Below are 15103 nucleotides of genomic sequence, written 5' to 3' on the forward strand. Positions count from 1 at the left end.
CGGTTGCCTGGGCACGTGGAGGCTCAGATTGGGCAGCAGCTGTTGGTGATGCTGCCTGGAGGAGTTGATGTCGTGGTGTCCGTTCACCTGCATGGTCAGGGACCGATAACTGATGGCTGAAAAGCCACCCTGGAAGGGGACACGTGCGGTGTCTCAGAAAAGCCTAGAGACCCTCGGGGTTATCCCTGCTGGGGTATGGGGCTGCAGGACAGGCCCTCCCCAGGTTTTGCTCACTTGGCTGCTGAGCGATGTGGGTGCGCCCTAACGCCCACCTACTGCCACAGCCATGGCACACACAGACCTCGTTCTGTCCCCACTGCAGCCATGGCACACACAGACCCCGTCCTCTCCCCACCGCAGCCATGGCACACACGGACCCTGTCCTGTCCCTACCATGGGCTGGCCAGGGTGTGGGAACATGGGAAGGGGTAAGTGTGTGCCTCCCCACAACAGCCAGGTCTGAGTTTGTGTCCTTGTAGGACGGCACAAAACAGTTTCTGAGCCTCTCCCTCCTCCGCAGGCATGTAATGAATTTACCACACATGTGATGAACCTTCTCCGAGAACAGAGTCGGACACGTCCCATTTCTCCCAAGGAGATTGAAAGGATGGTGGGCATCATCCATCGAAAGTTCAGCTCCATCCAGATGCAGCTCAAACAGAGTACCTGTGAAGCAGTCATGATTTTGAGATCAAGGTTCCTCGATGCCAGGTAAGGCAGAGGCGAGTACCCCTGGCTTTCTCAGGGTGGAGGGGAGTTTCTGGGCAGCCCAGGGATGCACTGGGAGAGGCTGCTCTGCCCAGCAAGCAGCCAGAGTCCCAGTGCTGCACCCAGCTGTGGACGAGGGTTTCCTTCACAGAGCTTTCATGAACAGCCACGTTTTTTCTGCATGTTTTAGTGCAAAGCCTGGGCTTGTTTACCTGGTGCTTGCTTGTTCACCCTGCTCGTGCGAGAGATGCACAGGATCTGTGCAGAGGGCTGTTCTGTCACCCCGGCAGTTATTGAAACGGCTGCTGGTGCCGATGTCTTGCAGCCTAAGCCCAGCTTGGTAAACCCTGGCCCCACGCTGGAAGAGCTGAGTTCCCTGCAGGGATGTGCCCAGGGATGCAGCGGGCGCAGAGTGAGCAGCTGCGTGTGCCTGGAGTGAGGAGGGGGACGATGCTCCCGAAAGCCGGATCTGCCGGCCCCTCTGCGCTGTCACCTGGCCTGGCCACGGAGAAGGCAGCGCCTCCGAACTGCTGGCAGCTAGCACCTGTGTCCCTTGACACCCATTTGGCCTTCAAAGCGGGCTCTGCTCTCTGCAGGCTGCAGGGAAGCATGCAGACAGGTTTCAGAGGGGGTGTACAGGCACAGCGAGATTTATTTGGAAGCCCCAGTAAGGGGGGAGGTCAATCCCCAATCCCTTTCACCCGGTTCCCTCAGCAGAGCAGGACCCTGGCAGCTGGCAGAGCCCGGCGGAGCGGCAGGCACCACGCAGAGCCTGCAGCTTCCTCATGCTTCACACCTGAAAGCTGTGAGGAGCTAAACAAGAGCAAAATAATTTTATTAACAAGGAGGTCACTGGCAGGTGTGGCAAATTAGGGTAATTACAAACAGTTGGAGGAAATGTCTATGGAGAGCTCCAGTAACTGCAAAAGGTAAAGCTTGCAGATGCACATTTTAAAGTGATTTCTTTAAAAAGGAGGAAGGTAAATAAGGCAAAATGAGCGGAAGCACAGTAATGAGATAAACATAGCTCTAGGGAGAGAGCCTGTCTGCTCCAGGATACAGCGTAGTTAGCAGCATCGTGATACTGCTGGAAGAGAGCGCTGGGGATTGCGCTTGCTGCCTGCTGGCCTGGGGCGCCACAGTTTGATTGCAACCAGCCCTGAGGGAAAGGAGCTCTGAAGGAAATGTTTAACCGCTGCTTTCCAGAGGATCTTCTGGGGAGAAGGAGAGCAGCGGTGTCGGCTGGCGGGAAGGAGCGTGTGTGCAGGAAAGGCTTTGCTTTCCAGCAAGAGGGCAAGGCTGCGCGCCTCCATACCCATCCCATATGGTGCAGGTGCCTGACCCCCTGAGCCCTGGGCAGGAGGGCGCACAGATGGGTCTCCCTCGCAAAGCCCCGAAAGCCAATTAGCAAAGTGGGTGCTGTGTAAGGACACGGCAGGGAGCCCGCCCTGGCCTTTCCGTGGGGCTCACCTGGACACCTGTTCAGGAGCCACAGCTGACCCAGCAACGGGGAGCTTCGTTAGGCGGTGTCTGCAGGGAGTGAATTAACAGCAGAGAGGTTGGAGCTGTGCACTGGGATTGGAGGGGCTGTGGTTTTGCTGCCCCGCTCAGCGCCCTGTCTCGCCCTTCACTTCATCGCGTTTTCTGCCCCAGCACAAGCACACGACATGGCCTGTGCGCCCGTGGGGTCAATCCCCGTGCAGGAGTGTGAGGCTGAAGGCAGAGCCCCAGTCCCACAGGCCCAGACGTGGGCATTGCAGCCTGCGGCCTCAATGCACAGTGCCCAGAGTCCCACGGGAGGACTGTCCTGAGGGGATGGGGACACTGTGGAGGTGCTGCTGCGTTGCATGGACGTGTGAATCGAGGGTCGCTTCCACCCCAGCTGACCCTGCCGCAGTCCCCTCTGCATCTGGAAGAACAGCTGTGGTTTTCTTGTCTCATTTCAGACGGAAAAGGCGTAACTTCAGTAAACAAGCCACAGAAATCTTGAACGAGTATTTTTACTCCCACCTCAGTAACCCCTACCCCAGTGAAGAAGCCAAAGAAGAGCTGGCAAAGAAATGCAGCATCACGGTATCGCAGGTGAGTGGTGCTGGGAGCGGGTCCTGGCATGCTGTCTGTTATGAACTCGTTCCACCTTACCGTTATTTCAGGGGAAGGCCTGTTTATTGACAAACATATAATCTATCTCTATAGATCAGAATTCCTTTGATTGCTTGAAGCTGTTTTTCTAAGCCAGCCAGAAATTCAGCCTCTGGAAGTGCTGAGGTGACATGAGTGATTTCTCTGTAGCACAAATGCATTGGGCAGATTTGCTTCTTTTATCACACATAACAGTTGTTGCTGTGAAGCTACTGCAGGAAAAGCAGCATCTCCCCGGTCAGAAACGGGCACTTGGCTGCGGCTGCTTTCTGTGCAGGCCAGGGGACAATCCCGGCTCTGCCCTGGTGCCTCACAGTGCTGCTCAGGCTGACGGTGCTGCTCCATCAAGCTCTCCTTCACCAGAGAGCTTGAAAAGCAAACCAGCACTTTGTGTTTCTTCTGGCCTGTACATCTGATAGAAAACCAAGTTATTCCCACTGCAAATCCATCACATGCAGCTGGGGAAAGGCTGCCCTTGGGTGGCAGGGGAAGCTCCAGCAGTTCCCAAGCTCTCCAGCCACTTTCCCGTTGTGAGGGCCGTGTGCCGTCTCCTCCCAGCTCCATCAGCTCCGCTTATCAATATTTCAGGTCCTTTAGAGGAACAACGCCTGCGGCGAATGTGTTAACTATTAATGACTGCAGGCTGCAGTATTGGCATTATTAGCGATGCAACCTTTAGCTTTATAATTAAGACCTGAGTTGAGATTTACTTTATAGGTCTCCCTTGAATGCATGAAAAATTCAGGCACTTTATTGAAGACTTTCCAATGAAAGGCTGCCCAGCTCCCCCAAATTTGATATTACCTGATTGACTTTGGATACCTGGAACCCACCAAACAGCCTGAGAGCACATGAGTACCCAGCCACCTCAGGCTGCAGCCCTGCTGGGTTCAGTCCTCTTGGCATGAGGTGGTTTATAGGAATCCTTCCAGTAAGCACTGTCTGAAAATCTGCTGTACCGTGAGGAGGGGCAATGCCATCGACAGCAGCTTGGAGAAACCAAAGGCTCTAAAGCTCTGCAGGTAAAATGTAATTGGGAGAGGCAGAGAGCAGGACAGCCTTGCTGAGGAGGTGCTTTCTGCACACCCAGGGGTGGTGAGTTGTGCCTGGCAGAGGAGGAGTTATGATCCCGCGGGGTGGACAGATAAAAGCTGGATCTAGATAAGGCTGAAGTGACTGAGGGAAATGAAAGAGAGCATTTGAGAAGCCATAACTGATTGCTTTAGTGCTAATAGATCTGATTTCTTTCTTAATTGGTTGCTTGATAAGACTTAATGTATATGTTGTAGAGTGAAATAAAAGGCAGGAAGATGGTCTGCAAGTGTAGCAGCAGCAGTGAGCCTGTGACATGCATATAGGTTTGTCTCTTTAACAGTTGGCACGAGCATGAGCTAGTTGTTCCTTGGGTCCATTAGGAAGTCTGGGCAGGTGGTGGGGGTAGCTGCACTGCGTCCTCTGTGCACTGCGTGTGGTACCCCGGGTTTTGGGATGATGTTGTGCAGCCCCGAGCAGGGCCAGCGCTGGCCCCAGCCTGGGCACTGCCGGAGGTGCAGGTTTGGTGAGAAGTTATAAATGGCCAGGAAAAGCTCCGGATGATGGGAATGCCTGAGCACAGGGCAATGCATCATCTGATGGGAGAGGAGCGCATACGTGCGAGAGGGGGTGCCCGTCATCAGCTGCCTGCTTAACTTCCTGACAGATCTGCTGTCACCAAGAGAAAATGGGAATGCTGTGGATATCCTCATCTCCCCTTTCCAAAGGCCACACGGCAGGACTGCAGGGTTAGTTGGTATTTACTAGGTCACACTGGGCTGGAGTTGCCTTTCTCTGTACCAAAAAACCTATGTGTTTTTGAGGCCATCTAGGAGAAAAGCTCTGAGCAAGCACTCTAACGGGGCCCGGCGCTTACTGCTCCAGGGCTGGCAGCAGCAGTCGGAGGATGCAATCCTGAAATGGGGGTGCATTGAGCAGTCACTTGAAACAGGGTAGCACTGCATGGGACGAGCGGTGGAATCTGAGCGAGTGACTGTGCCGCACCTGTGCTGGGCTGTGGTGGAAACCCCGCAGCGCCGTGTTTGCAGCCCAGAGCAGGAGTCCTGCGGCCATTGCCCCGTCCGGCACTGTGCCCCATTGACCTGGAGGTGCGAAGAGCTGGAAAATGGAAAAGAAAGAAAAATAACGTTAACGGGTGGCCTTCCGAACTGCTGGAGGCTGTGGTTCGTGTTTGCTGAAGAGGCTTTGTCCTTTTCTGGCTGAGCCAGGCCTCCTCGATAGCCTCTCCTAATGGCGATCCGAGGGGTTTCTGGTACTGTCAGTGCCCTGTGAGTGCTGGGGGCAGATTCAAGGCTGAACATTTTCTCCCTTAAACACTTAATTAGTGATTGGTTTGGGTCATCCCCCTCCCAGATGAAGCAGCTCACTGGAAATCTTGCTGCCATAGCACTTTGCCAAGCTGCGAAGAAAATTGTCTCCCAGAATCATATAGTTGCAGATAGGAGATAAATGGTTTTGGTTTTGATATCGGTGTTTAAAATAATATGTAGAGAAGGTTTTTCAAGAAAAGCATAAAGACAAACTATTTATTAAGATGAACACCTCACACAATTTCATTTTTAAGAGTACGGAAAAGGTAATTCTAGGGAAAACAATGTCCTTAACGGAGACCATCGGCAGCTGTAATTTAGAGCTATGCGATCAGCACGTGTTGGAGGGAGATAAAGTGCATCATCTGTGCTCCTGTGCCAGGGCTGCAGGCTGATGGTTGATCCTTGTGCAGATGAGCCGCTCTGAGGGTGTCGTGAGCAGCGATCAGTCTATCGCATGGGCTGTGGAGAGGGCACAGCCATTGCTGAGAGCGCGTCGGTGCACTGCAGCAATAACATTTTTCACTCTTCAAACAAAAGAAGGATGTGCTTGACAAGAGAATGTATTTAACTCTCTTTTAAAGCAAGCATGCAGAGGCTGGTTTTGAACACCTCTGCTGCGTCTGGGTCTGGTCTGTGTGTTTCATCAGCAATGGACAGGGAGGGCTGTGGATGTGCAGGCTCTCAGCCCTGACTTCCTATGGGAAGCCAGGAAAGGAAAGATGCAAGCTTGACTAAGTAGTTTCTAGAGGTAAAATTCTTAACTTCAGGTCATGTATCGTAACTGTACCACATTGATGTTCGAAATTTTCCATTTTGCACCGTTTGAACATAAACTGTGCTACAAACACTTGGGAGCAGTGGAGCAGTTTCCAAGGTCCATGAGCATGTGGCTCTCTGATCCCAGCAGCAATGCTCCCGTGTCGGCTGCATCGTTCGCAGGACGAGTGCTGATTTACCCGTGAACTCGGCCAGCGCGGAGGCGCGAGGCAGGCCGGCCCCGTCCCAAATGCCACAGTAGGCATCATGATGATTTCAGTAATAATTTATTGTCTTTTTATTTAACGTTGCAATTAACGTGATAAATAAGTGCAACAGTATTGTTTGAAATGCAATATCCAATTAAGCCAAATTAATTAATTGGCCTTCAATGATCAGGAGGCAAAAGATGTTCATTGTTGGTTTTTTCTTTAACGTGAAGAGATGGTTTGTTTTAATGACAAATGCATTGTGAAGCTGCTCGTGATGGAGACAACTTCCATTTTTAGGGTGAGCCCTGTATCCCTGGGCCACGGCTCGCTGTGCCACAGCCCCGCGCTGGTGGGGTCGGTGGCAGAGCCAAGGTCCTGGGACCAGGGGGCTGCGTCACCCCAGGGCGATGCTGTGGTTTCTCAGGACCCCCGGGCGCCACGCTCTGCCGGTGCACGGGGCACGCACTTTCTTCTCCGAAATGGTTGAACATTGCTGGGTGTTCATTTAGACGTGGTGTGCGGGTTAAACATAACGTACGATCGCTGCTCCTCTCATTGCTTCCAATTAAACCCTGCTTGTTAGTTTAACCTCTAGGTAATCCCATCAAACAATTGATGTCAAGGAAACACTGCCCACAGTGGCTCTGGATGAGTGGCCATTAATTTTAATTGCCTTGATATTAAAGATTAAGAAGTATTGGGACTAGCAGAATGGAAACGATCTGATGTCAAGCAAATCCACTCGTTGAGGCTTCCCCAGGCTGCTGGTGATATTAAAATTTTACTGTGAGAATTAAATAAACCTTTATTAGTGATGGCTGTTGTTTGATTGGTCCAGGGGCGTGCATAAACAGAGGGGTCTTGTGCACATCCGTGGACAATACGGGTGATGTACAGAGATTCCTCAATTATGAAACTGTTAATAAAGCATAATCTGATTGTCCACAATAATTATTTGCTAGGTTTCATTAATGTATTATTGCTTCTGTGACTGACAAGGTAATATTAAGTGCAATATATAGAATATGGTGGAGTATTATCTGGGGAACAGGATCTATAAGGTACCTTTTGTACTGCCGTTAAAAGCTCGAGGCTTTGCATTAATTGTGTTTAAACAAAAGCCATGCTACAGAAAATACAGCAGGATTTGTCTCCTGCCTGCAGCGGGTGCCTCGCTGGGCACTGTGGGGTGGTGCCTCACTGGGTGCTGTGGTGGAGCATGGGGGTATGCGAGGTGCTGCAGAGCTGCAGCTCGCGGTGGGGTGCAGCCGTGGGACCCCCGCCCTGTCTCACCCTGCACTGGGTGGTCCCAGCCTGTGTTGTCACTGCTCCCCTCCCCTTCACCTCTGCGTTGCTGCAGAAGCGCTGTTGTCTCGGCAGCCGTGGCTGTTGTCTGTGGTACAAACTAGGTTTGTAGTTCAGGAGCTGTTACAGCGGCTGGAGTTACACAAAGGCACTGAGAGGGATGGTGTGAACTTCCCTGAGTGGCTCCAGCCATGACCCCTGTGTGGGTCAGTAGTCAGTGCCCCGCGAGCCACCTTGGCCCCAGCACAGTATCTTCAAAGGGAGATGACAAAGTGACTTTTCAGCCATTATTGATGTATATGATTCCTTTCATTTTCAGCTGACCAAACACAAGTCTATGTGTGGGCTGCCAAGGTTGTTCCAGCCCAAAAATAAAGAACAATTGCTCTCACTGCCTGCGCACCCTCGCTCAGCCGCACCTTGGTTCCCCTTGAGCAGCTTTCGGGGTCTTGCACTGATCTTGTTGACAAATGGCTCGCAGTGGCAGGAGACAATGCTGTACTAAACACTACAGCAAGCTCCAGGGTGTGTGTTCAAAGAGTCACTCCTCGTGCACTAGTGCAGAGCCAGGTCACACTCGTATCCTCAGCAGTGTTTAACTGATCCTTGATTACCGCTTCATTAATGGGAGCACCCAGCAGACACGGGTTGGGGGCTGGGTACATGTATTTGCTGGACCCAGCGTGACAGATGGAAGGGATCGTGCTGTGCTGAGTCAAGCACCCTATGTCCTTCACCTCCCCGCCTCTCCCCTGCAGGTGTCCAACTGGTTTGGCAACAAGAGAATCAGGTACAAGAAGAACATTGGGAAGTTCCAGGAAGAAGCCAACCTCTACGCGGCCAAGACGGCTGTGACCGCAGCGCACGCCGTGGCCGCGGCCGTCCAGAACAACCAGACCAACTCCCCCACCACACCAAACTCTGGTACGTACCTGGCACGTGCGCTGGAGCCCCCCAAGGGCAGCCTGTGGCAGAAGACCCTCTGTGGCGCCCTAGGGGGCTTGGTTGGGCTGCGAAGGACGCGGCTCCCGCACAGACCCATCGCGGCCCAGGGAGTGGAACCGAGCCCATGGACCTCCAGGCTGGGCCACTGCAGGGGCTGGGCACTGCCTCAGGTGGTCCCAGCAGCTTCGGTGCTGAAGCCCCCACAGACTGACAGGGGAGCAGAGCGGGGCCCTGTAATTCCCGCAGCGGTAACGTCTGCCTGGTGCGGTCTCCTGGCAGCTCCTTTGTTGCTGTAGATATTTTAAGCTTATTCAATGAAAATAACGTAAGATGAGACGAGACGCAGCTCCAAGTCTGTTTCTGTAGAACTGTTACATTATTGTCAAGATAAGAACAAAATAGAGGAATATTTTAGCACCTGCTCATTAGAATTTAAGCTCTGGGTTGCTTGAAAGGGAGTTGATATTATATATAGAAATCTAAGGATGCAGCTTTTAATTTGGAGTTGCTCTGCCACGTGTTCCTCTGCAGTATTTGAAAATTGCCTCGCTGGTGTGTTGTTGCCAATTTGCAAACGTAAGCATTAAATTAGTAGGGGGAGTGAGTAAAGAGGAAGTCACTTTTTGGGGCTCCAGAGGTAAAGTTCCACAAAGCACAGATGTGTTTGACACTATTTACAGCGAGGCTTTGCTGCGACTGAGTTGTAGACAACTTTTAAAGGGTATAAAGATCCATGGGGAAAAAACCCCAATAACTTAAGGCAAAAGAAAGCAAGGAAAAGGTTCCTCCTGTGACGGTAATAGATCAGCTAATAAGAAATTGCCAGCCATTTCCTGTTGAAGGAGACATTAAGCACAGACTCCACGTGAGTTTTTCTCCAAGGGTTTGGTGACAGCACCTCACGATGAAGTGATCCACGGAGGAAAGCGCTCAGCACAAAAACCTGTTGTAGTACCCGTTGTACCTGTTGTTGTGGAGCTGCTCTGCCCGAGGGCCGCGCTGACCCAGGCTCCCAGGCTGTCCAGGCCGGTGGCCGGAGCTGGCAGCAGCCCCTGGGCCGTGGGGGTGGGGGGGCGATGGCCGAGCTCGCCCTGCGCCTGACCGCAGCTTTCCCTGCGTTGACTTTCCTCCTCCTCCTCCTCCTCCTCCTCCTCCTCTGTCTCTTCTCCTCCCCCTGCCCCAGGGCTCTGGGGTTGTGCATTTGCAGCTCTCTGTTATTCAGTACCTAACTCTTTCCTTTCCAGGTTCTTCTGGTTCTTTTAACCTCCCAAATTCTGGGGACATGTTCATGAACATGCAGAGTCTGAATGGGGATTCTTACCAGGGGTCCCAAGTCGGAGCCAATGTGCAGTCACAGGTAGGAGAAATGCCCCAGTCAGGGCCTTTCTAGCAGGGCAGGGTTTGGGCTCAAAATTCCCCCTTACTCTGGCTCTATTGAATGAACGGTCTGTGCCTCGCTGCAGAGTGGAGGCTGCATATTTCTGAATGTGACCTATTCTTACCCCAGCATTGAATTTCACAAATATAAAGGAAAGTGATTTTTTTCTGATTGAAACTTTAAGCTTTGTGAATGCATTCGGCTCTGGCTTGAGCTCATGGAATGGGATTGGGTGCGTCTGACTTCCATGGACACTGTAAATCCAGTGAATTTCCTTTCCTTTTTCCTTTTCTTTTTTTCTTTTTTTTTTTAAACATCTTTCTTTCATTATTTGACAAACTTTAATTTATTGATTGATTTAAACATCAGAACACATCTAACCGAGCTGTTAAAACACACCTCATTCTCAGTCACTTTGCCAGTCCTTGCAGACAGGACTCACTCCATGTTTCTATGCAGTTTGTACGCCATAATCTCTTCCCATATGTGCAAGCACACACAGATGTATAAATCTGCACAGCACTTTGCTGCAGACACTTAAGAAGGACCGACAGGACACACTGCTGTGAGGAGTTGTTGTGTGGCTGGTGTGAGAAGCAAGATGTATGGGCTTTAACATGCAAGGATTGGTTGAAATTCTGCCAGTCACTCTTGATTGATAAATCTGCCTCTCATAGAAGATGCTAAACCCTTTTGGCTCCCATAATTCAAAATGTTGCCTATTGTAAGTGATGATGTTTTAATAGATGCGGAATGATGAATTTTGTTTCCCCTTACTTTAAGGTGGATACCCTGCGTCATGTTATCAATCAGACGGGAGGATACAATGATGGCTTGGGAGGAAATTCGCTGTACAGTCCACATAATTTAAATGTGAGTACCCAGGGGAGCAGTAGTTTGGAGAGCCATAAGTGCGGTGTCAGGTAAATGCAGTCATTAATACATGTATTAATTACTCTTGCAGTAGCTTTTTTGACTATCGCATCTTTGGGGATGAACTGCAGAATACCCCTAGGTACACCTATGAGTCTTAATAACATAAGAAAAGAGAAATTCCTAGAGCTGTGGCTGTACACGATTGAATTGTTGTATTTCTGAGCTGTATGAGTTAAAAAGTGATAGCCCTGGAGAGAAGGCTCTTGTTCTTCACCCAGTGCTGGTCAGATAATGCTGCGCTGGTGTTCGTTACTGACCAGATGCCCGCGCTGCGCTGTTGATGCTCTTTGAGCCATTTCAAGGGTGCCCATTTTTCCTGTGTTTGAGGAGTACTTTTGGCCTTCTTACTCCAAGTGGGAGAGAGCAGTGAGTCTGGCAAGCAGGTGCTAGTAGATTGAGGGATGATAGGTGTGATGGCAGTAGGAGCTGAACGTCCCCGCTCGGGCTGTACGTGACGGGACGTGGCAGCGCCTGGCCCTGGCCGCTCGGACCCGCAGCCTGCACGCAAGGCGCCAGGACGGGTCAGCAGAGATGGCCATTGAGCACCACCCGCGGCAGCAAGGCCTCTGCAGCAGATCCTGTCCCTCCTTCAACAATTAGCGGTTCGTGTTTGCTCGAGAGGTGACTGTGATTTTTTCTCCTTCATGTTCCTGGACTCTAAAATCGCTGCAGAGGATTCTCTGTCTGGCGACCCGCCCCTCCCCCATCTCAGGGGCCGCCCGTGTTTCGGGGCCTGCTGTGGATGGGGTGCGGATGCTGAGCGACGTAGGGGACCTGCAGAGGGAGGGTGTGGGGAAACAGGGAGACCCAGCGGGAGATGCTGCAGCCACGGGGATGAGAGGCTTTTCCCCCTTTTTGGGCTTCCACTTGCCATGAGAGTAAATATTAATGATTTAAAATGTGATTGAGGATGTTCAATTGTAAAGGGAAAAAAGTACCATTAAATACTGAAATCTTTTACATTTGAAATGTCAAATCTTTCTTTTTGGGTTTATAAATAACTCATAATAACCCACAACAAACCATATAAAAAGCCTTTTAGTTGCATTTCTCCTTTTTCATTTAAGTGTTTTGAAATGCTTCAGAGAATTTGCGATATCCTTATCAACATGATAAAATATGAAACTGTGATTGCCTGCAGCATTTTACAGACATGAATTCCATCTTCACTGATGAGGCCTGATAAGGCGCTGTTGTATAATACAGTGCATAATCTCAAACCACCAGAGTAAGGATTAATTTATTTGAAAAAAAGAATGCTTGCTGACAACCTCTCCTCCAGCTGCCAAGCTGAGTAAAAATATTGTACATTTGTTGTTTATAAATTCGGATAAAAGAGGAATGATGTTTACTTCAGATGGAATATCTTTAGACTCGTATCTGCACAAGAGTTTTTCTTTCTCTAAGTAGATTCTCATATCTTTAAAAACTGAAAAAGCGGCAATGCCTCTGCATTTGGAGCAGGATTTTGTACGATTTCAGCCAGTGTCTGAGCAGTGGAGTATTTTAAAGCGGGTGGTGAGGTTTCAGCCTTGATGTGATTGCAGGTTGGTGTTGCTGTTAGTTTTGCTTAAGAGCAGCCAGACCCAAAGCTGTGAACTGGTCAGGATCAGAGCGCCTGTTTGCTGGTTTTCATCTGCAAAGAAGATAGATAATTGCTGGGGCTTCTTTCTCCTCTGTTGGAGCCATAACGCATTTAATTTCATCGTGACAGATGAATGGGTTTTAATGTAAAACCTAGCCAGGGTTCGGGGGTCCGAGGGGCGAGGGCCGGGAGGTGCCACACGCGGCCATGGCTGTCCCCTGCCCCTTCCTCCCGGCAGAGCGCGGTGTCCCCCAGCGCCAAGCCCGGCCGCTGATGGCGTGGGCACGGCAGGCACCGCACACCCATTAGCATAGGCCAACCTTTCCCTGCCGGGAAGCGGCTGCCAAGGCCGGGGGCGCCGGGAGCGCGGGGCCGGGTGGCTCTGGCGGGCGGCGATGAGAGGCCTCCCCGTCACTTCCACTCAGCGTCCCCCAACTCACGAGCCCCGCGCCTCCCTCTTCGTGACTGACATCAAAATATGTAGCGACAAGCTGTCTGCCACAGCAGAAATGTGATCAGACGTTGATTCCAGCAATTGCCTCCATCGGCCGAGACATAAGGCAAATTTGTTCCCGAGCGCTGCTCTTGCCGACGCAGGGCTGACGCGGCGAGGGCCGGCGGCGTGCGGAGACACGGAGCGGTGTCCGGAACAGGGGCTGTGTTTAGAGATAATTGGAAAACGACCCGAGTAGCCCCTTTCCGCCTCGCAGCCCTGCATCTACGCGCCCCGGATCGCGTTTGCGGGGGGCCAGGGTGGAGCAGCTCTGCTGTTCGCTGTGGGGAGGCGAGGGGGTTAAACGCCGCGGCCCCAGACTCCTTCTCAGGGGACAACGCTGAAGTGTCGGCTAAAGGGCTGTTCTTCATTAAAGCACGGATGGTCTTTGCAGAAGTCCCTAATTGCAGCTAACATCTGGCTAAACGGCATCTGGGTCCCCAGGTCGCTGAAGGCTGGGTGTTACAGGGGAGCGTTCAACATCCCTGCCCTGGCGCCTGCTGCTTCCCCTCGCGAATTCGGCAGCCAGAGAGAGTGCAGGAAAATCTCCTTCCCAGAGCATCTCCTCCCAAACGCTGTGCTTGCCGGCCTGGCACTTTGTGCGTACGGTGTAATTAATAAGTGTAATGGTATCAATTGAATTGTTTTTCCCTTTTCAGGCTAATGGAGGCTGGCAGGACGCAACTACTCCATCTTCTGTGACTTCCCCTACAGAAGGGCCGGGAAGTGTGCACTCTGATACCTCTAACTAATCTCCTAGCAACACTTTTTCCCCGAGCTGAGATGCCTTGATTAGCGCATTCAGAGTCGCAGGAGAAAAAGGAAAGAGTTTTTTGTAGCCAACCACCTACAGCTTTACTGTAAAACCTTGTCTTATTAGAAAACTTGGTAAATCTGTTTTTTAAAGGTATCATAATCATTTGTATTTATACTTAAAACACACAATGTTGAAAAAGCACTTTATCCAATTAGGCCAAGATTTAGCATTGTTGATAGCCCTGTAACTATTTTATCATAATTTATTATCAGCAGTTTTAATGATGTTGGTCTAACAGTTGCCAATTACTTGGCCTTAAGGGTAAAAGTACAGGACGAGCTTAACCTCAATAGCAAGAGCAGACACAAAGAAACACCTCACCTAAATTTAACGTCGCGCATATTTCCTTGGAAAGGCGAAATGAGTTGCAGACTTTGATTGTGTTTAATCTTTTCATATCTCTTATAGAGTTGGAATAAAAAGAGCTGTTCGGTTACTTCGGTTAACAGTGGTTGTGTTTAAGAATCCTTATTTGTCACATTTTTGTTGTGATCTGTTGTCTTACAAATTGGATTGGAAACCAGGAGCATCTTTTCTTGCTAAAAGTACCCGGACCCCGCGTCTCCTCTGTTTCAGCGCCGGCCGCAGGTCGTGGCAGGGGACGCCGCTGCTCTCGGCGAAGGCCCAGGCCGGGGTTTTACAGTACGAGCTGGGTGCTGCACCGCCTGCCAGGACCCGCTACCTCCTCTTGGCAGCAAACCACCAAGGAAACGGCAAAGGAGAAAAGCACTGTCACGTGGAGTGTTGTACATAGTGTAGCAAAAGAGTATTTATACATCTCACCAATCAAACACAGCTTTATTACCTCATGCGAACTCATATGAACCAATAGACTTTCAACATGTTCTGTAGCTTAGAGTGCTCACTTACTACCTCTGAACGATACTCACGCTGTAGTTTGTCTCTTTCTTATCTTTTTGCATCTTGTAATTAACTCTTTGTTTCCCCATGAAATGTAATGTACATTGTAATCTTTTAAAAGAATCAGGGTTGCGTTGGCAACTTTTAAAGCAGCGGAAGTGGAAACATGGGGGTTTAGGTTTAACACAGAACAGTGAAACTGTTGTAAATACTGAGAAGCATTTTGAATGTTCTTCATCTTGTTACTAATCCACACAAAAACCAACAACTAATTGTAATGCATACAGACTTCAGTATTCAGTACTGTATATTCCCCTCTGTGTAACAGGGGGCCCTTTCTTTCTCTCTTTTGTATTGTATGCGATTCTGAAACTGATTGAGTCATGAAAATAATTTGTGGCAGTGATTCTAATGTATTAAACCGTTTCGTGTTACTTTCTAACTGGATTACACCCTGGATTGAAAAGTCTTCCTCGTGGTAGTTATATGTAGTTTCAAACATGAATAAACTTTTTGCTTTCATGACCAAACGGTGACGCAGTTTCTTGACCCAGGTGAGGAGGCGGCCCCCGGCAGCGCGCACTGGGGAGCTGGGCTCT

At 50.4% G+C, this 15103-nt stretch overlaps 1 protein-coding gene across 1 annotated transcript in view; it reads left to right on the plus strand.

Annotated features, from left to right (window-relative positions):
• The window catches only part of PBX3 (pre-B-cell leukemia homeobox 3), a gene marked incomplete at its 5' end in the record, with an annotated part of 19399 nt that extends 4370 nt beyond the window's left edge, over positions 1-15029 (plus strand). Inside the window, 6 exons of the mRNA XM_010180736.1 lie at positions 521-711; positions 2655-2790; positions 8248-8413; positions 9679-9791; positions 10596-10685; positions 13486-15029. Coding sequence (XP_010179038.1) covers positions 521-711; positions 2655-2790; positions 8248-8413; positions 9679-9791; positions 10596-10685; positions 13486-13578 — 789 coding nt within the window. The remainder of the gene's footprint in view (positions 1-520; positions 712-2654; positions 2791-8247; positions 8414-9678; positions 9792-10595; positions 10686-13485) is intronic.
• Between the last annotated feature and the right edge of the window lie 74 nt (positions 15030-15103).

This window comes from Mesitornis unicolor, unplaced genomic scaffold, assembly GCF_000695765.1.
Source record: "Mesitornis unicolor isolate BGI_N332 unplaced genomic scaffold, ASM69576v1 scaffold40773, whole genome shotgun sequence".
Taxonomy (NCBI): domain Eukaryota; kingdom Metazoa; phylum Chordata; class Aves; order Mesitornithiformes; family Mesitornithidae; genus Mesitornis; species Mesitornis unicolor.